Source organism: Paroedura picta, chromosome 5, assembly GCF_049243985.1.
Source record: "Paroedura picta isolate Pp20150507F chromosome 5, Ppicta_v3.0, whole genome shotgun sequence".
NCBI classification, from domain to species: Eukaryota; Metazoa; Chordata; class Lepidosauria; order Squamata; family Gekkonidae; genus Paroedura; species Paroedura picta.
The window spans coordinates 105,562,974-105,586,495 of NC_135373.1; the positions used below are offsets into that span (position 1 = coordinate 105,562,974).

A 23,522-nucleotide genomic window follows, 5' to 3' on the forward strand; every position below is an offset into this window, starting at 1 on the left:
TCCACAACAGAGAAAAATAAACAGCTGCCCAATCGACCAAATGTCAGGTTTTGGCTACAGAATTCTGGAAAATCCTCCATATTAGAATCTAGAATACGATGGGAAGACTGGCACATCAAGATGCTCATTGCTTTAAAACATTTTAATTTTAAAAAGCATTTCTTGCTCAGCACTCTACAGAGCATAAGCCTTATATCCCTTAACTCCAGCCCATTCGATTGACTCATAAAGCATTATAAACCCACCGCTGCACATATTTCCACAGCAGCCTCTCTCGAATTGCTTACACATTTCAAAGATGCATTTGTTTTATTTGTGCATAACTACACAGGACAAGCAGCAGACTTTTTTTTGTTACAGTGTCACATCAGGAAACAGCGCACGAGGGACCAAGGCCTGCTCTTGAGAAGGGAACAGCAGGGAAGGAGGAGCACTAACAAACAAAGCAATGACCAATTTGTCGGTAGTGACACACCCGGAAGGGGAGGGGGGTGAGGAGGAAAGAAAAAGGAGCTCCATGCAAAAACCGTTAATCAGAACGCCTTCCCTACAAAACGCTGACAAAGAACAGGGCGAGCATCTCGCAAGCATTTTAAGAACGAGACGCAGCAGCAGCAGCAAACAGCAGAATGGTTATCGGAGAAGCAGTAAGAGAGGAGGGAAAAATCTGACTCCTCTTTTCCTCCTGCAAGACTTCCCCCCCCCCCGGGCGCACCCAAAGCCTCCCCGGGGGTCTCACAACGCCCTTACAGGCTTTGAGGCACGCAAAGGCGCTTCGAGATGCGCCAGCAGCAGCAACACCACCCCCGCCCGAGAACACAATGGGAGCCGCCCGCGGGAAGGCTGAGGGAGCGCGCGCAGGGAGAGGGTTCTATGGGGGGGGGCGGGGGGAGAAGGCGCTGCCGTTAAAAGGGGTGTGGCGAGCCCCTGTCACTTACCTGCTCGTTGAAGCGGCTCAGGACGCGCTCAGGCTCGTCTCGCCCGCGAACCGCCGCCAGCGCCGCTTCCAACGCCATCGTCGAGCGAGGCGCGGGCAGGAGGCTCGCCGCCGGTGTGCGGAAGGTCCCGCTCCAACGGTAACGACAGCCGGCTACTCCCTTCCCCTGACCCCTCTACCTTTCACCTCGGATGACGCCATGGCCAGCCCGGTAACCAGGCCCTCCGAGAGGAAGCGCCGGCTCCCATTGGCTGGCAGGGGAGGCCATGGCGTTTCCCATTGGCTCGGCTCTATTTACCTCAGGCGGGAGGAATAGGCGTGGCGGCTGTGCAGGAAAGGACTACATTTCCCAGTAGAGTTAGGAGCCCCTTCTGGGTAGGGCCGCCTGCTTGGCTTCGCGCAATGCATTCCGGTGCCGGTGGTCTTTCTGGGAAGCAGAGTGGCTTGTGCTCCCGGTCGTTGTGGGGTTTTGTTTCTCTGTGGCCAGCCAGAATGTGGTTCTCGGCGTGCTCGCTGGACTGCTGGCCGGACCACTTGGCCGGCTCTCGAAGAAACCCGCCGCGGGGGATAGTCACGCGTGCCCTCCTGCAGATAGCCTTGAGGGGAGACGCCCAGTGGGATGTAGTCCAGCGGTTCCATCTGTTCGTTTAGAAACGCAAGTGGCGCCTTAACGGTGGGCAGCATTTTATTCCGCCGTCAGCTTCCGTGAACTATCCATGGAGGCGCAGGTCACGAGGGCAGGCTGCCAGGCATTTGCCAGGCGAGGCAACTAGCACCCTCCCTGTCTTCAGAACATGCCCATGGTGAACTATGCAAGGGTCACTTCCAGAATTGACTCCTGTAACTCACTCTACGTGGTCCTGCCCTTCTCCCTCACCCGGGAATTGTAGCTGGTGCAAATGGCAGCAGCTAATGTTCTCACATCTTGGAAGTCTCATATCCAGTCTGTGCTGAAGCAGCTGCATTGGTTACCAGTTGTAGTCTGGATTAGATTCAAGGTTCTGGTTTTGACCTTTAAGGCCCTTCGTGGTCTAGGGCCCACATATCTGAGAGACCACCTTTCACCGTATGCTCCCCACAGGGCTTTGGTGATTCCTGGCCCCCAGGAAGCTCGCCTGGTCTCAACCAAGGCCCTGGCCCTGAGCTGGTGGAATGAGATCCCGGAAGAGCTGAGGGCCCTGCGGGAGTTTTCTGGGTCTTGCAGGGCCTGTAAAATGGAGCTCTTCCACTGGGTTTATGGTTGAGACCATGGCACGGAAGATCATGAGTCCCTCCAGACTCTGAATTAGGCCAGACCATTGCCAGAGTGAACCATCAGTATCCACTGATTCCCTCATGGCTTACCGAGATGGGGTCAGTTGTTGTGGGTTGGGAAGTTAGGTTTTTCGCTGCCAGGGTTTGGATTATATTTTAATAGGATTATAATGATTGTTTTACGTGGGGTTTTATTCTGTAACATGCTGCAAGACAGCTTGCTGATAGCAGTGGGTAACAAATACAGTAATAATGATAATTTCCAAAAGTCTGCATTGAGGTTTCGTTCTTTAGTTTTAAAGGTCACTTTTAAGTGCATGTATCATTCCCATGCCAGGGGTTAAAATCTATACCTGAAACTTTTTTTGAAATAGTAGTGAAAACAGCAGAAAGGAGATTTCTCTCTTACTCCTGGCTTTCCTGAGGGTGAATTTGGACCCAAGGGAAGCAGCCTCAGCCAAACGCATGCATGTTTACTGTACTCCTCTTCCTGAGCATATGGCAATAAGAACACCTAGCCACAGTGATCCATGCAATGGTCACTTCTAGACTGGACTTCTGCAACTCGCTCCTTTGATCCGGAAACTACAGCTGGTCCAAAATGCTGCGGCCAAGGTCCTCATTAACACCATGGAGGTCCCACATCCAGCTCATCCTACATCAACTGCAGTGGCTACGAGTTGAATTCCAGATCAGGCTAAAATTTTTGTTAATTACCATCAAGGGCATACATGGTCCGGGCCCAGTTTACTTGAAGGACCGCCTTTCTGCCTATGCGCCTCAAAGAGCATTGTGCTCTGCCACCACTAACTGGCTAGTGAGCCAGTAATCTTTAATTAAACAGCCTGTCTTAACTGAAGTGCTGACACTTTATTAGTAAGTCTCCTAATGAAGATTAAATAATTTTAAGTCAATCATCAAGACCATGTTACCAGGTGGGGCTTTCATTAAAAGGTAAAGGTATCCCCTGTGCAAGCACTGGGTCATATCTGACCCTTGGGGTGACACCCTCTAGCGTTTTCATGGCAGACTCAATACGGGGTGGTTTGCCAGTGCCTTCCCCAGTCATTACCGTTTACCCCCCAGCAAGCTGGGTACTCATTTTACCGACCTCGGAAGGGTGGAAGGTTGAGTCAACCTTGAGCCGGCTGCTGGGATCGAACTCCCAACCTCATGGGCAGACAGCTTCTGACAGCATGTCACTGCCTTACCACTCTGCGCCACAAGAACCTGCTTTAAATCATTTTATTTTATACAGTTTTTGCTACTCATCTCAAATTTTTCAGTTGACAAAGAAAGGTGGCTTGTAAATAAACACTGTTATTTCTGTCTGGATAATTGTTCTAGTCAGTGATGATAAAATGGGCCTGACCTATAGGAAAATCTGATTTAATTGATAGGTATTCCCCCAACAGGCATTAAATGTTAGGAAATGTCTTTGCCAAAGCACCGATCAGGGCTTGTAAGAGGTGACACTCCCCCAAGCTGAAGGGAAGGGACAGGGTGTGTGTGTGAGAAAGACACAGACACAGAGAGAAAGAGAGTCTGAAAGAGAAAGGAGACAGGCAGACATTGGAGCACCTTGATGTGATATCTTTCTGTGGGTTGATGTTTGGCAGTGAGGAAAAAGACAAATAAGTGAGTTCTAGATCAAATCTGACCTGAACTCTCCCTAGAAACGAAAGGACTAAATTGAGATAATTGTATTTTGGTGACATGAGAAGACAAGAGTCAAGACCAGGGGTAATCAAACTGCGGTCCGCCAGCAAATGCTGGCAGGGGCTCATGGGAATTGTAGTCCATGGACATTTGGAGGGCAGCAGTTTGACTACCCCTGGTCAAGACTATTCAATTAAGAAAAATTGAAGGCAGCAGGCAAAGAGGAAAAACCAACACGAGATGCAGTGATTCAGTAAAGAAAGCCATGGCCCTCAATTTGCAAGATCTGAACAAAACTGTTAATAGACATTTTGGAGGGTTACCATAAGTCACATGCAACATCACACACACACACAGACACACACAGTAGGGTTTTAGCGCTGCCCTTAAAGAGTATCTTTTTGCTTCCATCTGTCTTTCTACTTGTACTTTTGCTAAATATGCTACAAAGTATCAGTCTTCAGTTCTCTCTTTCACAAGAAACCAACCCAGGTAAGTGCTACCCCTTGTCGTTTCTTTTTTAACAGGAAAAATGGAATACATATCACTAAGTTTCTCATTAGGAAGTTCCAGTAAGTTAAGTGGCCCCTGGAAGGATTCTGGCCCTCCCGAAGTTCACCTGGCCTCAACCAGGGCCAGGCCCTTTTTGGTCCTGGCCCCAGTCTGGTGGAATGAGCTCCTGGTAGAGTTGAGGGTCCTGCAGGAGCTTTCACAGTTCCGCAGCGCCTGTAAAACAGCTCTTTTGCCAGGTTTTTGGTTGAGGCCAAAGCGTGGGTGATTGGGGGCCCTCCCCATACATATACACATATATACATATCTATATTTATAACATCTATGTTTCATCTGATAAGACAGACACCCCTAGTATTCCTCCCTGAGGGGCTGGGGGGGCAGTATGAGGGTCTATTCAGCCGCCGGGTAAATTTTAGTAATTGTGGAGTTTTAATTGTTTTAGTTTTTATCTTGTGGGATTTTTATGATCTGATTGTAACCTGCCACAAGATTGTCTCAAGAGCAGCGGAATATAAATGGAAGAAATAATAATTGTATCTGAAAAAATATAGGAGCAAATGACAAAATGTTTTCTGAATATAGAAATATAGAATTTGATTTCTGAAGACTAAAGGTTTTGATGCTGAGGCTTCATTTCAAAGCAAGTCTAGCCACAAGAAGGCACTTATTCAACAGTGACTGCTTCCATTTCTCTGGGTGGAGCTCAGTTCACTTAGTAAGCTTGAAGAGCTTATTCATTTCTCTCTGTGATGTTTGACTGCATGACTGAACACACTTTGAGGTCACAATGCTGAGAAACTACCACTGAAACGAGTGCTAAACTTTCTGGAACAACCCAAAATACTTAGGTGACAAATCTATATTTAAATTATAAATAAAGCCTACTTCTGGTGATGTTTTAAAACTTGACCCAAAGTGCAGTGGTTTCAAATGGGTTTAGTCTTTCTTCAGTTTATTTAATAGACTGCTGACAGGGCTGGTAAGCATTCATCAGCGGTACATTTAGTTCACACCTTAGGTAGCATGAAAAAATTAAAGATTGGAGCCTGAATAAAAGAAAGGAGCAGAATAAATTGCATCTTTTCTCAAAGATCTGACAAGCCTTTTCAGATGTGCATACCATGAGCTTTTCCCATATTAGCTAGCTTTATCTAAACCTCTTAAAACAGTGCCTGCCTCAGAATTTCATGGCTTTTGGGGTCAATCACAACAGAATTGCTGGATCGGGGTAGGTCAGAGGCCATTTTTGTCAAAGGATTTTGACCCTAGAAGCAAGAGGTAGCCTGACAAAAAATTGGATTCATTTGAGTGAGCGTAGTTCTCACTGCTCTGCCCCTGCTGAGTCTCTCTCTCTCTTTTTCCCAGGAAGGTAATGAAAATCCTTCAGATTTGCAGTCCTTTGTGTAAATCTTTCTGCCTTCATACAGTTGTGAAATCATGCTCTAAAACAATTGTTTATATATAGCCGCATGAGACAGAAGGCAGGATAATTTACAGGCTGTAGTTGGGAGGGCAAATGTAAAATGCTGTGATCATATGGATTCTAGATACGTGTATGCCTGTTTTAGCATAGCAGGACATTTAGTATGTTTTTTCTAGCTAGGAAGTATAGTGGAAACTCATGGGACTTCCACATAAATATTAAAGATAAAGATGTATGTCTGAAAGGGGGAGGAATTATTTATCTTAGTTACATTTTTGAAAACATTTTTCCCAGTCCTAAGATTGAAGTTGTATTGTGAACTGCATGTGCATTTGAATGAATGTTTATTATAGAAGTATAGCAAAAGATTTTATTGATGTCATTCATAATAATTTGTTATTTAATTTTCTTGAAGTTATCTGAAGCCTGCTGACAAAATCTCAAGTAACAAATCTTCCAAAGTGTGATGGTGGAAAGGGACAGAGTGGAGGATAACTACCCACTCTAAAACTGAAGAACTGCCTAGAACCGGGCGCCTTGCTGCCTCTGGCTTCAGTGCTGCTGCACAACTGATTTGTAGGGCTCTACTCCCAACCAGCCTCCTGGTCACTGAGAACTGAGCCTCATGTGTAGCTCCAAGATGCACTGTGAACCAAAAATGTGCTTGGGAGATCTGCAGGGTGACAGGCAGGCTGGCCAAGAAAGGGTCAGGTTCTGTTGAGATGTTTGCAGTAGTAATATATTCCTTTCAAGATAGCCAGGGTTCTTTTTTTGGGTGGTGGGGTGGGGGTGGACTGCTGGGAACTGTATAACCTCCATGCAACTGAAGGCCAAGGACAGCTTTGGCCTAGCTCTTGTGGCTGCAGGGAGCAGCCCACAATAGGAGAGGAGGACCTCAGTGAGAGAGAATCCTCTCCTTAGGCCTCTTGAAGTGGATCAGTGCCACTGGAGATAGTAGTTGAGATAAGCCCCCTTCCAGACTTCCCACATAAGTTTTCATTAATTATCTAGTCTTTCACCACCATTTGGGGAGGGGCCATGCATTGGTGGTCCCTGGTTCAATCCCCAGCATCTCGAGTTAAAACGATTAAGTAGGAGGTGATGTGAGAGACCTGTTACTAGTCTGAGTAGACAACACTGACCTTGATGAACCAGTGGCCTGATTCAGTGTAAGGCAGGTTCATGTGGTCCACCATGAACATTAGCATCTTTAACAGCTGTATATTCTGTATATACAAGACAGAAATGAACCTCAAAAATGTCAGAGCTGGGTTTCTTAGGTGTTTTATCAAATACATGGTTTGAGCCTGTGGAATGACTGGTGTTGGTGTGGAGGCAATAGAGTGGAGATATGCCAGATAAAGAACCTTCCCACTGCTTCTCTAATATCATGTGTCTCTCCTAAATCAAATTTCTTTTTAAGGATTTGCAGACTTTAGCATATGATGTGAATTGAATTTATTAGTGTAATTTGGGGGGGGGGGGATAGGCATGATTCTGTAAAATCCATGAAGTGATCTTTCCATCATCAACAAAAGGAGTTGCACATGGCCCTAATTTGGCCTGGGATTGCAATGCATGAGAATGGGGTTAAAAATAACAACAATAACTATTTTATTGTTATAGCCCATACTTCCCTTTCACTCCCACCCATGTTTTGCTGCCCCCACAGCATCATTGTTTGCACTGGCAGGGAAGAAAAACGTTTTATTCCTCCCCCACTCTCACCTTCCATGGCTAATAATAGGTGGGGTGGGGTTGAGGTTGACTTCAGGTGGCAAAATAACATAGGAGACAGGTTTATTTAAAAATCCCCCTCTGTATCACAGTCCCAATCCACTCCTTGGAGGGTGGGTGGAATGACAATATAATAAAGTACTAGGGGAAAGAGGTAATTAAGTCCAGACCTTCCATCAACATGCTGCTTTATATATGACTCAGGTAGATTTGGGTTTAAATTAGGGTTGCCAGGTCCAAGCAGCAGACCCTGGGTGGGTTGATGACTGCGGTGGGGGGCAGCCATCAGCAATTGCATGAAGTTGGGGCTCTCTTGAAATTGCCAGAGCTACAATTGTGATTCCTAGGGATAACTTACAGCAGTTTCCCCAGAAATGACATTAGCTGTCTTTAAGTATTGTAAAAAACTCCATGGTTTTACCATAGAGTTTTTGGTGATTCTTAAACCTGAACATGACATCACATCATACTGATGGCAATTGGGAAAAAAGATTTCTCTTACCAGCTGCTGGAGTGGCATCAAGTGCATGGCACCCTAAGTTTAAACAAACTCTTTTAGAGTTTGAGTCCTTTAAGACCAACAAAGTTTAATTTGGGGTATAAGTTTTCGTTTGCATGCCCACACCAGTATTTTCCAGACAGGGACAAAAAGCACAGAGGCTATGGGACATCCACATGGCACTTATCCCTGCCCTATTCTCCTGGTAGCCGACACACACCCCCTTACATCGTCAGGGGCTTTTCTTTAAGAAAATCAGCAGTCAAATCACAGATCTACCGTAACAATATTACAGATTCTCTGAACTGTCATTTTAGTTGTTGTTTTTTTAAGTCTTTAGCCCTTTGTCTTTATATCTCAATGATGAAAAGTGCTAAATAATAATAAAAGCTGGGAATATTGGTATTGTTGATTAAAATAAACTAAAAAGGGAGGGAATACTGTGGGGAAAATGACTACCATATGCAGGCAGGACTGGGAAAACCTGAACTTTACCACTTCTATGGTAGCATCCAGACATATCTATGATCTTTACCAAAACTTTACATCACAGCAGATTTGGTAAAGGCTGGAGAAAAATCTGGAAGGTGCATAAATGTACCACAATGCTGTGGGAAAGCGAGACAACTGAATTCACAGTTGAACCCAGGGCAAATAACTTCTGTAGAAATGGCCTATATCAGTTTTCCAAAGTTTCTGGTAACAGCAGAAGCATATTATTTCTGAAGTAAAATTGAATTGTGTGTCCAGTCTATAAGGTTGGGGGGCTGGACAGGAATTAGCCACTTTTAGGACAGCAGTCTGTGTTCTATGTTTCTGTATAAGTGCTGGATCCGGTCATGCCAGGTAAATATAATGCAGCTATCTAGCAGAACTCTCTACTTCCAACTGAGGCTGTTTGAAAGAAAACAAAGCCAGAGAGGCAAATCATGCAGAAACACAGCATGTAACCTCCTTTTAGGGCAGTGTACTAGCAAACGTTGGATTGCAGTTTAGAAATTGTACTTCAAAACTGACTGAAACTGATTTTAGATCAATTAAGCTAAGATTTTTTATTTCGATTTTTTTATTTAAGTGAGAAAGTCTTTCATATATCTTAGGTAACTGTACAAATAACACATTTCCATTTTAGCCATAAACATAGTTATCACCACTGTCCAGTGCTATCAAATATTTTATTTACAGAACAATTAATAAAATGCCTGATGTCATATTACCATGTAATTAATTCTTACCCATAGGGTAATAAGTCCACCGTAATTGCTTGGTGCTTTTTATAATACAGAAGCCAAACAAACAAAAACTCCATCCTATGTTAATAGTTTTCTAAAAAAAAAAAAAACCCCACAAAGAACTATGCATCTGACCAAAAATACCACTGAAAAAGTCTCCCAAAATACAATACATTTCTTCCCACACATACATTACACAGAAGAATAGGTCCAAAGGCACAGCTTTCAATTTTCTGTAAGTGTACGGAATTATCCTGGCAAAGAACCAGATGAACATTTTTCTTACCAAGCTATATAGCTAACAAGAGAACCATATTGGTTTTTGCATTATAACTCTTGTATAGTCCTTAAGCTTCAGAAAATTAACAATCTAACTTTTTCAGAAGAAGCTACCCCATAAGAACCTAGGTGGCCCTTGCCTTCGCTGCCCTCTAGCATTAGTCCCTTCAGCTCCTCCCTAGAAGCATCCAGTGGCTTATTCCTCTCTCCAGGCTGCTGATGCACAGGCTACTCCCAGGAAAAGCAGTACAGTCACATGTGGCACACCTGGCAAAGGAGAAGTTATTGGATGTTCTTTGAAGGAGCATGGAAGGCCAACACCGTGTAATCAACAGCCTGGATGATAGTGTACCTCCAAGCAGTGTGCTGTAGTTGCTTTACAGGGGCGGGCTATGCTGGCACCAGAGTGAATTATCACATACAGTGCTCTACTTGAGCAGAGCACTAAGGACTGCATTCCTTGTGATGATAGACTCATTACCTTTAATAACCATATAGTTGAACAAATAATGTAACACAACCAACAAGGCAATGTGTCATTCAATGCTACACGCCTTCCCTTGGGAAGGGAACACTTATCCATAGAAAGGTGCCTGGCAATACGAAGTCATGTGTAAACTGAAGCCTGTTATATAATACGATCACATGCCTCCAAGAGGAGATGAGAAGAGAGCTGATAACAGCAAACATTTATAAGGAGCTGTAGGGATGGTTAAAGTGTGCAAGTAAGAACTGTGTTTAATTTGCCTTTAGTTAAAAATAGCGATTAGATTTCTTCCCTCAGCACATATCCTGAAAGACCATTTAGGATTTTTCAGTAAGGAAATAAAAATGTACTAAAACTGGCACACTCTGGTGACCAAATCAAGAGACAGAAAGGGAATTAAAAGTCTGCTGCCTTCTTCCTATTTTGCTTCTTCAGAGCAAAAAGTTACTCTGAGCTGAATGAGCAGGTACTTGAGTGGATCATATCACATTCTTTAATGATATAATTCATGGATTGCTTTTTCATGCTGGGTATTGCTTGGCTGTACTTGGGTTGTTTTATTTTTCAAATTTGCAAGGATCCCTGATGATTTTAGAGCTATGAATACTCTGTACTAAAAATATCAAAATTCTGTGCCAAGGAAAAGCTGCATTCTGCAGTCTTGGACTCATTATGTAAATTAAGGATATTTACTTATAGTTTGATATGAAGAATGTGTCCTGAAGATTAATAATGTGTTGCATTTATATAACAGATTATTTAAAGCAGTTAACATTATCAGCAATACTTATAATCTACAGTAAATAATGCTGATATTAAACCTGTATTATAGATGGAAAGGTAGGTTTAGTCGTTTCCCAACCACCAGCCTAGATGGGCTCGGATAGCCATGGTAGGGGAAGAGGTTCCTACCTTCCCCCTCCTATTTCCCCATGCTGAAAGGAAATTACTTCCCCTCAAGTGCTATATCAGCATGGGCAATCAGGCGGGAATCTGCTGTGGAGATCCTTTATTTTTGTTAAAAGCCATTTTCCAGAGCTGTGTACAAAGAACCTGCACGCAGCTCTTTAAAAACCTAAACGTCTAGTTGGGCACTAAGTCCTGGCCTAAATGATGCCTGTTACCACATTTCTGGTTGACGATACATTGCATGGCATGAATACTTGTTAAATGTGTTGATCATTACAGACAATAATCAAAGGATTTTAAAAAAATTACATTGTAATGTGCCTTCCCCCTCTAAACACTCAAGAAAGTTCATGCATTTTGAGATACTGGTAGTTTTCTAATGGAGGCTGTAGAAGTGCAATCAAAACTAGTACTTTGAAAGAGGACCAAAAAGACACAATCTCCATTCTTTCAAACACTTGGAATCAGATCACAATGGCTAACAGATATTAAAATTCTTATTATCATTTGCATACCTCAAATGGCCAAAATGTCATGATCTTAGAAGATCATGGAGTTTTTGAGGTGAATTTATGAAATAGCAGCTAACTCAACACTCCAAATGTATGTAGTAAGGTTAACAAATAAATGTCGGATGAAAACCGAAAATATGTTCATGGTAACTGTATTGTCTAACATTTTAAAGGGAAAAAATAAGCATTGCAGTGGCATGACCCATATGTCAGTATGTGAATTGTGTCAAATAGCTATGGAAGACTAGGGAATGGATTTAGTTGTAGTACTGGTGTTTTCCTTCCCTCATTCATACTCTCCTCTTTACACTGTATTATCTCAGCTATTTTTCTTATAGGACAGAATTCACACACATTCACACTCTCTCTCTTCAGAAAGACTGGTCACAAGCAATTTCATTGTGCTTGCTGCTATCATCTGTACTTTACTCTGTACTGAATTCAGAGCTGAACATATTTTGTCCAGTCAATATTGTACTATATTAACGATTAGTTTTGGAGAGCAGCAAATTATAAAAACTGCTGAAGCCTTGTTCTCTAGCCATGGGACTTTCTTTTTCCTGCATCTGAGACTTCAATGTCATGCTCCACACACCTCTAGACCTACCTTCATGGCTGTGAAAGCTAGAATCTCTTTTAAACAAATGTAGGGACCATGTTTTCAAGATGCTGAATTCAAGACTCCATATTAACTTTTAAGTTAGGTGTTATAATTTTTGGGAATCGTAGACAGTATAAACTGGCCAAGGAAAGTAATCTTTGTGGTCATATGGTTTGATGTGCAGTAATGAGTGGAGGATTGCACCCTGGCAGAGAGCTGGACTGGATCTCTTTCTGTGCTAAACTCTGTGGTTCTGTATATTGGGGTAACTGTAAAGCACCTGCATGCTTGCAGTGTAGGCAATAGTTACTCTCTGTGCTGACACTGCACCTGCCTGGATTACCTGCCATGTAATGACTAGGAAAATCTGTTCAAACGTAATAATAATGATTAGGGAGAAGGCAGCCAACCTAGGCCAATTTCACGACATCTTAAGAACACAAAAATAAAAATAAAAAGGCACACTTTGGCCTATATAATAATGCTTTATAGCAGCAGTAATATCTTGCTTAGTTGATGGAACCATCACATCACATCACACTGTTATATAATATGCTTATGGTCACTTGTCCAGGATCTTTTCCATCTTCCCGGTTATTAAAAAATGCCCGTTTAAAAGTTCAATTCATCAAGTTCCCAGGCATTAACGTTTGTGTCTTTATTAAATATATATAGTTGATATATATCATTTTCATTTTGCCCATCCTGTGGTGGCTTCCCCATTGATGTAGGCAAAGCCAGGAAAGTGTTGCATGTGCTCATATTCAGAATTCCTCCGTGTGGTCAATGGTGTGTACATATCACCAGAATTCCCGTATCTTGTAGAATGCATAGGTGGACTTGAGTAGCAAGCATTTGTTGAAGGTACTTCTGCCCAGCGAGGAGCAACTGGAGTTGGATGCAGTCTTGGGGTACTGCTCATCAAGCAGGGCTCCATCCGTGATGATGGGCTGTTGAATGGATACTAGGAAATGAAATCACATTGTGATCATGTTAAAGATGCTCTATCTTATATATATAGGTGTCTTAAAGTCTAACAGCACTAAAATAAAATAAAATGAACAGGAGAAACCATGTTCAGTTAATATCAAAATGCCACAACATATCCATCTACACTTTGTAATACAATCCATTTATATTCATTAAGTGTTTCTTGGGGGGGGGGAGATAGTGGAGGAGGCTTGAAAAAGTAAAAAAAAAAAAAGTAAGGTAGATTATAACCCACCAGTGCAGTTAAGTGTCCCTCTGCTTAGCAACCCTGGTATTCCTTGGTGGTCTCACATTCAAGTACTGACCAGATTGTCCCTGCTTAGTTTCCAGGATCTTATGAGCCTGGGCTATCCAGGTCAGGAATGGAGTTGGGGACTACCCCCATTGAATGCAATAGGACTTCACAGGGCTTAAATATGGATGAAGTGTGCAGCTTGCTATAATATAAGAAACAGGGGCTCTCTCCTCATAGGACAACAAACCCTAGTAATTTCTCAGGGAAAGAGGAGCACAAAATATTCTTATGTTGTTTTAATATTTTATGTCTTTGGTACCAGTTTTAATATTGTATTTTGGATTTAATGTTAACTGCCATGAGCTGGCTGACCAGGAGACAATGAAATAAAAATAAAAAATTGACATTTAAGAAATATTAACCTTTATAATTTCTGCCATGCCATTTTAATGTGATAAGTGCTTAATGTGATTATGGTGCTCTATTGCTGTTATTAGATAATTACCTTGTGAATTAGTTTATTACAGTTTACATTTTCCCCCTGTGAGTAACTTAAGATGCTGAAGGTTCAGATCACCCGCAAGCCCTTAAATAAAATTTTGGTTAAGATAGTCTAAAACAGCAATCCTAAACATGTCTACTGAGAAGTAAGTCCCACTTTATTCAAAGGGTTTATTTCCAGAAAAGTGTCCTTAGGATTTCAACCTAACTCTATAATTTTAGGCAGTATCTCACATTAGCTTTATGATACTAGGTAGGGAGCTGATTTCTTAGTTTTTATAGTACTTGAATGTTCAGTGAAGCAGTGAAGAATAAGAAGTCAAACCAAATCAAATCTGAACTTGAACCAAGCAAGTCATTATTTGTTCTCCATTCAATACTGAATTTGAACCACTATTTAAAATGTTCTTGCTGTATTTTATAAACCATTGTCTATATAACATATAGTTTGGGGGGTGGGGTGGGACATACTGCCCCAAATTTGCTCCCCCATTCATATTCAGTGTATCAAATAGGGTTTTGTTCAATCAGAATGTAATCAGAATAATGGAAAACACACACACACAATCCTAGGTTAACACTTCAATATAAAAGTTTGATTACTTAAAGGGATATTAATTGGCTTCAAAGCACTGTGCATCTCATGAGTCCTTCTGTGATGATTTGTTACCTGTGTTGGATTTGTCTAAGCTTTAAAATAATTTATCTAAGCCAGCCTTTCTCAACTTTTTTACCATTGAGAAACTCCTGAAACATTCTTCAGGCTTTGAGAAACCCCAGAAATTTCACGATCATGCAGAATGTGTATGGGAAGCATTGCTGTGTAAACGCCCATCTGGGGCCCCTCATATATGGTCATATCACTCAGTAAATGTTTAACAAATTTAAAAACATGTATTAAAAATTAACTCCCACCCATTCAGGAAACCCTTCTAGGGCCATCATGAAACCACAGGGTTTCACCGAGGAAGCCTGGTCTAAGCTATTAATTCTACTAAGTAGCAGTACTCAGCACAAGGAATGGCTGCTTTAGAGATTAGACATAAATGTCCACTGGAGTAGATTTTGTGTGTGGCTGACTGAAGAGCAGCCAGAATCTACCATAAATCAGATTCCAAGCTAGCTAGATATTGGGAGATTCATGATGGGCCCTCCAAACTTTTTTATTAGCAAATAGCAGCTATTGGTGAGCTGTAATTAAGAGAAATTGAACACTTTTTCCTTCTTTGCCATTGTCCTGATCTCAAATGCCTTCCAAGTCTCTCTTCCTTCCTTTCTGCCCATTTTCTTACATATTTTCCCCTATGCTTGTGAGACATGGTAATCTAGTTTTTGAAATGTGACAGCAGAATAAATCATAGTTGAAGCTTAGAAATGAAATCAAACAGGTAATGGTCTGACTCCTGATATTGACTCTTTTTCCAATTTATGCAGCAGTCAGCATGATCTATAACCTAATTAACTGATTTGCCATGATTTAATCTGATGCATTTTCACTTATATCAACCACAGGATTAACAGTGGCAATAGTGAATAATAGTGGCATGTTTAGGAATTGCGTTATGTTCTCAACAATCACAGTGACAGAAACACTACATAGTACCGTGATGGTTTTTTCTGGGCATGTGCGTAAGTACACAGTTCTTCCCCAATGTGAGCTCCCCCTCAATGTATCTTTCTAGCTTTTCATCGGGTAATGCACTGGTCCTTCGTTAGCTTCTATCAACAATATGCTGCAGCATGTACAAATACAAATCAAAGTCCACTGTAGATTTGAATTTGGGTGGAGGTTGTGCAAGAGTGATTATGATCTTTGCATTTGCAGCTCTGCAACAAAACTAAGTCTGAAGATGGCCAACTAAGACTATGAAGGCTGAGGCTTGTCATGGACCACCTTCTTTCCTTTGCCTTGACAGTCCCATTTGGCGCACAGAAGAACAGGCTTCTTAATGAGCTGCAATGGAGTGCAGATTTGCCTTTCCACTTTTCATTAACATTCCAATGTGAGCATGCGTGACCAGAAAGGAAGGGCTAATAAATGACTGCAAAAACAAGGGGACAGGGATACAGTGTGTTGCTTCTCTGTGTGGCCAAATACCCCCACATGCAGCTGTGTTTATGAATGTGTCACGAATATAAAAAAGAATAATTGCTTGAAAATAATATGGACTCCCAAATATCTACTAATTTCACAATAAAATCTGTTATGGCTGACTCCCCGATATGGAAAGATTTGGAACGATAGGTCAGCTAATTGCAAATGAGTCAGTGACTTCTTTTTCCTTCCAGTGAAGAGACCATTGAGAGACAATATTTTTAAAGGCCACATTGGCCCCTGCCTGACTATTAACTCAACCAATGAAGCATCTATTCAGCCTTGTTGGAGTGTCCAAAGCTTCGCCATCTGCGCGGATGCCTGCCCAAGCTGCCTGAATCACCTTTCACACTTTGCATCCGGTTTAATGAAGAGTGCTTAAGCACGCTGATCTCAAAACACTGGGGCCTAGTGATCTTTGCCAGATATAAAGGCGACATTTGTTGGAGAGCCCTTGACAGGAAATTACCATTTTCTGGGTCAACTCACACTTGCCACCACCACTGCTGTTGAAACTTGACAAGAAACACTAACCCCTTTAAGTTAGGGTGACTTTGAGACCATTATTGTTGAAGCTCTTTCTCCAAAAAATTAAAATTAGGTCAGTTTCTTTCCGTTATTATTTTAGAAAATACTATTTTAAGTGTCTTCCCCCCAACCAATGAAGCTCGACTTTCCTCGGAGCAAGGCTGAAGAATAATCTCTTTATTCTTGTCCTTCAGCTTGCGGACTGATTATGCAAAGAGGTGAAAGGTGTCTCTGTTCAAACAGCAAAATATTTTCCTTATGAATGCAGCTCTAACTTTATTCTGCTTTTGCTTACACTTTAGAAAGTGCACTACAGCCCTCCATTATGTGCTTCAACATTTGTTTTTTTAATTCTCATGTTCATGATACTGTAACAAGTGCCACCCACCTGCAGGAAAAACTGCAAATTAGCTTCATTGAAAACCTTACTGTAAAATCAGGGTATATTTTGTTCAGACTTTGAATGTATATAATTTTTTGCCATCTCTAGTTTCATCTCCCAAAAATACACATACATGCTGCTTCTTACAGAATCCCCTGTAATATATATATTGAAATTATAAAAATGTTTCCTTTTAAAGCCATGGGCTACAGTGCAGATACATCAGAATTGGTGGAAATTCTGCTAATGATTTCACAATGATGTTGGATTATGCATATGTCTGTTAAAACAATAATTATAGCTAATTACCTAGAACACTGGTTCCTTTTTATCAATATTTCTTGGCTGCTTCAGGGTTATGACACAGTATATTCAGCTCTATCACATCTTTCTTCTGGGCATTAGGATGGCTACCTACCCCTTTTCCCTTAGTTTTATCAGTAGTATGACATTCGGATATTTAGCAAATGAAACTTTTCTCTCTACTTATAAACATCTCCACTTATAAACCATACCTGTTGGAAACTGACCTAGTCATTGTGATCCATGCAATGGTCACCTTCAGACTGGATTGCTGTAACTCGCTCTACACAGGGCTGCCCTTGAAGCTGATCCAGAAGCTCCAGCTGGTCCAGAGGGCAGCAGCACGAGTCCTCACGGAGACTAAATGGAGAGCCTATATCACACCAGTGCTCTCCCAACTGCACTGGCTTCAGATTGGAGACCCGATCAGGTTCAAGGTTCTGATAGTATCCTTTAAAGTCCTAAATGGTCTGGGACCCCTGTACTTACAAGACTGCCTCTTCCACTAAGACTGCCTCTTCCCCCCAAGAGTGCTAAGATCCAGCAAAGGGCAGTTGCTCAGGATCCCTGGCACAAAAGAAGTAAAACTGGCCTTAACTAGAGCCAGGGTCTTCTCAGTCCTGGCTCCAGCCTGGTGGAATGCTCTCCCCAGGAAGATCAGGGTCCTCCAGGACCTTAAACAGTTCAGGAGGGCCTGCAAGGCAGAGTTATTCTGACAGGCCTATGATTCAGGCCAGGAAATTAAAACTGAGAAAATGCTGGCCTCCCTGCCCACAAAAGAGAAAATAAACCATCCAAAACACCAACCCCGCGCCCAACAAAATCAGGCCCCAATTTATACATTCAAAAACTTATTTATCAATGTAAAGTTAATTGTATGAATCCTCTTGTTACCTGCCCTGACCCAACTGGGAAGTGTGGGCTATAAAAATAAAGTTGCTATCATCAGCATCAGCATCTAGAAGCTTCATGCTAAATTTCTGTGTCATAGTACTGACAAAGACACAGGAGCAAAACCAGTATAAACGTGACAGTCCCACCAGATAGAGTACACCATACACAGATAGGCAAAGAGTGAAATCCCATAAACTAAAGATGGAGAATATATCAAGCTCTTAGAAGACTCGGGTACAATCTGTATTGGGAAGTACACCTTTGCAAGCCCCACGGGAATCAATGGGAATGAAATTTCCTTTGCATTTTTCTCCTCAAAAGGATTCCATTACTATCGCACCTTTAACTAAATAATAATACATTTTATTTTTATAGCCCACCCTTCCTGAACATTCAGGGTGGGTAACAACATGTATCAACAGCCATAGAATCATAGAGTTGGAGTCATCTAGTCCAACCCCCTGCACTATGCAGGACATTCACAACCCTATCACTCATCCACTGTAACCTGCCAACTCCCACCTCCTTGAACATCTCTCTTCAACTGTGGTGCCCAAAACTGAACACTGTACTCCAAATCAGAGCAGAGTAAAGTGGTACCATCACCTCCCATGATCTGAACACAATACTCTTATTTGATACAGTCCAAAATCCCATTTGCCTTTTTAGCCACCGAGTCACACTGCTGACTCATGTTCAATGCATGGTCCGCTAAGACTCCTAGATCCTTTTTTCACATACTATTGCCAAGACAAGTCTCCCGCATCCTATATTGGTGTAGATGGTTCTTCCTACCTAAATTCAGAACTTTACATTTGTCCCTATTGAATTTCATTTTATTTCGTTTAGCCCAGTTCTCGAGCCAATAAAACAATAAAACAATCTATGGAGGAACACAAGAAAAAACCACATGAAACTAACCTGTGAAGAGCTTCTGTGATAAGCTGAGTAATGAAGAGGTCCAGAAATAGTTGTGTCATGTGATAAAGATGGATATTGACTCTGCATTGGATGAGGGTGTTGATTTCCATAGCTACCATAGTTGTAGTTCCCACTATACCTGAAAAGTCACAGAAGAGACTTAGTACCCTATAAAAACAGCACCCTATCTAATATGATTCTGTCGAGATTCCTGCATTATACATTGCATAAAAGTATAATGCTGGTTTTGTTACTCTTTGTTAGGCACCTTTTTATCCCCTTTCTCTTAAACATCTTTTAGTTTCTTCTCGTTTGAGAAAAGAGCATGTCCATGACTTTAATCAGATTAGCAGCTATCATTTCCCCCCCTACAGAAGGAACAGCCTCAACCTATTTCCTTGCCACATCCAGGACTGACACATCCAGGACTGGCTTCAGAAAGTCTTCCCTTTAAGAAAAAAAATGGAATTGGCACCCACTATTTTAACAATACAATCCAACAGAAAGTTCACTTACACAAGCCTTGCTTAAATGAACTATACATTTGCAAAGTGCATGATTCATATAAAGGGAAATTATCTAAGAAAATTTCCCAGTGGACTGTGTTCCTTGATCCAATCTGTCTGTCTCCCATTCTATAGTCCTCAATTGTGTTCAGAAAGCCATTTGAAATGTATCCTGTCATAAGCCCAAATTCCGTATTCAGCACTGGTCCCTATTAATCACTTTGTGATGTATTTAAAATTGGTGGTGGAAAGTGCTATCAAGTCTCAGCTGATTTACCCGAAGACTGTAGAGTTTTCAAAATGAAATACAGGTGGTTTGCAATTACCTGAATCTATGGAACAAGTCTAGTTCTGTAGTCTCTCATCCAAGTACAACCAGGGCCAATGCTTATTTTTTGAGATCAGTTAGCCTGGGCCATCCTGGCTTAAGAAATTCCAGGTATGGTCTGAAATCACTAGGGATTATACATTATTTTTAAAAACAGTCAAATCCCTGCTTACAGAATTCAAATCTTGTTTTTATAATACACTGAGTAATTTCTGAGTGTTCTCAAACTGAATAAATCTCTGTGAAATCATGTATGTGGACACCTAAGGTTGCTATCAGCATTATTCAAAGTTGGCCAAATGTTTAGCATCCAATATATGGATTTTCTATCCAAAATAGCACATAAATCCTTGCCCCAAAAAAGTAGATGTTGAGTCAGGAATTGCACTTTGGATTTGAGGCATCACTATTAAATTAGTCTATGATTAGGCTTGCAAAAAAGGCAGTCAACAATAAAGCAAAGGACCTACCCATGTTCTTCTCTGTGGGGATAAACTGGTATCCTGTGTGTAACAGATGAAGGAGGAACATGAGGACTTCGCATGCAAGGCAGTTGTTGTGAATTTTCAGCAGGTGATCCAGCTGCTGTTGTCACCGTATACGTGAGAGACCACGTGTAAGACTGCATTGCCCCTGAATGAAATCAAGAGATGCAATTCATTTCCAAATATTCTGTAGACCTCAGCTTACACGAGAAACAATTGTGTGGCCTCCACAAAAATAATAGGACTGCAAATGTTGCATTTTGAGAGTTAAAATTTGAAAATGGCATTTTTACAGTAGCTGCAATGGCAAGCAATTTTTCAATAACATAGAAGTGTTAGCTCTAACCACATTTCTCAAAACATCTTGTTGATTTTCAATGGAATGTACTTGTAAGCGGGCATTTAGGATCACATTCTGGAACATTTTGACCACAATTTTCATCTGCTAACAAGACTGCATACTAGTAAAGAGGCACAATTTTTAGTTATCGCAAAGTCAGAGGATTTTGGCAAAGAGCCTTGAAAGTTTTCAAGTGCAGAATGCTCATAAATGAGTAATCATGGGCTAAGACAGTACTGGTGAGCCAGCTTCCTACTCGTCACTTTTGTTATAGTATTGATTTCTTTTGAGCAATCATTAATCGAGCCTTTGTAATTATCCCTTTTCAGGATACAGCATCTTAACAGGAAGATTTAAAGAAAAAGGAACTGGGCCTTGCCAGATGTTTTACTCCAGAGCAATTTATTGATGGCTTGACTTTATGGCATGTGCTATCATGTCAAGCACAATGATTTAATTGCTTTTTTTGTGTTTGACCATTGCAAGTACCCAGAAGAAGGAATGCACCAAGCTTAATAGTTAACTTATGTACTTAATGCTGATGACAACAGCAGTGTTTGAATGAAACCCGAAAGGATACAACAACCTCTTAAGAATCAAATTAGATTAGTTTCAGTGGTACTCAAGGCATTCATTGTTTTGTACTTTCTTGAATAATTATTAATGATGATGACGACGATAGAGATCCCAAGCATTTATACAGTGTTCTGGAGTGATTATAGCACTTAAGAGAGCTAGCTTGGAATAGTGGTTAAGAGCTGCAGCTTCTAACCTAGAGAGCTAGATTTGATGCTCTACTTCTTCACATGCAGCCAGCTGGGTGACCTTGGGCTAGTCACAATCCTTTTAGAGCTATTCTTACAGAGCAATTCTCTCAGGGCTCTCCCAACCTCACCTACCTCACAGGTGGTCTGTTGTGGGGAGAAGGGCAGACGATTAAAAGCTGCTTTGAGTCTCTTTGGGGTAGTGAAAAGCAGGGTATAAAACTCAACTCCTTTTCTTTTTAAATTATTTCAATTGTATTCGTAATATATGATTTCATAAATAGAAACAGATCACTGGCCCATCTAGCTTAGTATTGTCTATTCAGACTTGGTAGTTGTTCTTAAAGATCTCAGGTGGAAGACTTTCCCAGTCCTATAAAATCAGAGCCCAGTAGCACCTTTAAGACCAACAAAGATTTATTCAAGGCGTGAGCTTTCGAGTGCAAGCACTCTTCCTCAGACAGGCCTGTTATTCTAGTTTCTTCTATCGGCTGATACTGGGAATCAAATCCAGGAGGACACTGATCTACAGCCTTTCTTAACAGCATTGCAACCACCTGGGAAGGTTGCATTATTACCCCCAGTCTGTACATCAGCTTTTCTCAACCTTTTTACCATTGAGAAACCCCTGAAATATTCTTCAAGCTTTGAAAACCATAAGTGGCGCAATTGTGCAGAATATGGTTGGGAAGCATAGCTGTGTACATGCCTACCCAAGGCCTCTCCCCTTCCCACCCCCTCCAAACTCAACATTGGCATTTGGGGGGGTGTCAACATGCCATATATGGTCATATCACCTGATAAATATTTAACAAATTTTATTAATTAACTCCCAGCCATTCAGGAAACCCTTCCAGGGCCATCAAGAAATCCCAGGGCTTCACAAAACACTGGTTGAGAAAGCCTGCTGTAGATAAACGAGGCAGGCTTCCCTAAAGCTTGCATATATGTACACTGCACCCTAATAACTGTTTCCCCCCCTGAGAAAAACAGTTTTGAGAATGAGCAATTTGAAGAAGAGAAAGAATAAAGATGAAGGTGGAACTTAATCCTTTGTCCAGCCACCATTTTTCTGTTGCCATATACTCACTCACACACCTTTCCTCCATGTTGGAACTGGGATCTCTGTTTATTTAACTATCTAAATTTTACTTAATCCCTTTTAGTGTTTTGTTTTTATTATTTGGATTTTGTAAGCCACCTTGGGTAGATTCCTGAACAGACTGCATTAAAATCATATAAATACATTAACCAAATTCCTTCTTTTTTCTCTTTGTTGTAAATGGAAAAAGTTATTATTTCTTATTTGCCTTCCTTGGGGGCCCCACATAGTAGTTTTTCAAGGTTCCAAGCAAGATCTTTTTAAAAAGGGCTTAAGTATATCATGCAAGAGGTATCTGAAGCAGGTCATATGGTTCTCACATCTCTCAAACCAAAATATTTCTTTTTGAGTTTCAGATCTATATGGGTCTGGTTTTTGTTCCATCCACTAAATGGATAATTATAGTATTTGCAGGATTCACAAAAAAATCAATTATTAGGCTTTGGCCCTCACACTTAAGTTACAGGTCTCATTCTCAGGACTTCAGAGCTGGGATGTCAAAATTATTGCTAGTTCTCCTGGTCCTACTGAATAATTTATATGATGTCTTAAGCAATATAATTACTTCCCTCCCTCTTTCTGTTCTTTATAACCTACATGAGTCTCAGTGAGAACGTGAAGGTACAGAGAATCAGAGTTGGAAGGGTCCATACAGACCATCTAGTCTAAGCCCCTGTTCAGTGCAGGATCAGCCTAAAGCATCGAGGATAAGTACCTATCCAGCAGCTGCTTGAAGACTGCCAGTAAGTGGGAGCTCACTACCTCTTTAGGTCCTATTCCACTGAGGAACTACTCTGACTGTGATGCTACTCAGCGGCTTCTTTAAAGTTTCGGTGCTTGTAAAAACTACTGAACATGTAAACTGGAGATAGGAGGCAACCTGGCACCAACAATTCAACTGCATTTTATGTGTTGAACACCATTATTTCCATCTCTTTTCTTATTTACTTCTGTGTGCGTCTATCCCTTCAAAGCAATGTGATTATGACTACACATATTCATGGGATGATAGTTGTTAATAATATGTGAAATAGCTACCATTAATATTTCTGCTCAATTTGATGTCATCAAGCCCTGCCCCGACACTATGAAGATTTGGGATGCTG

At 41.4% G+C, this 23,522-nt stretch overlaps 2 protein-coding genes and 1 long non-coding RNA gene across 9 annotated transcripts in view; 1 reads left to right on the plus strand and 2 right to left on the minus strand.

Moving 5' to 3' along the window:
* The window catches only part of RIC8B (RIC8 guanine nucleotide exchange factor B), a 35,105-nt gene extending 34,009 nt beyond the window's left edge, over window positions 1–1,096 (minus strand). The window contains exon 1 of the mRNA XM_077339706.1: window positions 939–1,096. Within this exon, the coding sequence (XP_077195821.1) occupies window positions 939–1,016 (78 nt within the window). The 5' untranslated portion in view covers window positions 1,017–1,096. The remainder of the gene's footprint in view (window positions 1–938) is intronic.
* Window positions 943–15,822, plus strand: LOC143838427 (uncharacterized). The gene is made up of 2 exons (XR_013231389.1): window positions 943–1,076; window positions 15,594–15,822. It is a non-coding gene; the product is annotated as an uncharacterized LOC143838427 (long non-coding RNA).
* Window positions 9,060–23,522, minus strand: part of RFX4 (regulatory factor X4) — a 90,351-nt gene continuing 75,888 nt past the window's right edge. For 6 of the 7 annotated variants that reach the window (XM_077339702.1, XM_077339699.1, XM_077339698.1 and 3 more), the window contains 3 exons: window positions 20,196–20,358; window positions 18,892–19,030; window positions 9,060–13,006 (listed from right to left, as the gene is read on the minus strand). In XM_077339702.1, coding sequence (XP_077195817.1) covers window positions 12,734–13,006; window positions 18,892–19,030; window positions 20,196–20,358 — 575 coding nt within the window. In that variant the 3' untranslated portion in view covers window positions 9,060–12,733. Of the gene's footprint in view, window positions 13,007–16,066; window positions 17,437–18,891; window positions 19,031–20,195; window positions 20,359–23,522 lie in introns of those variants that run through there. The other variant, XM_077339704.1, reaches the window with a different exon arrangement.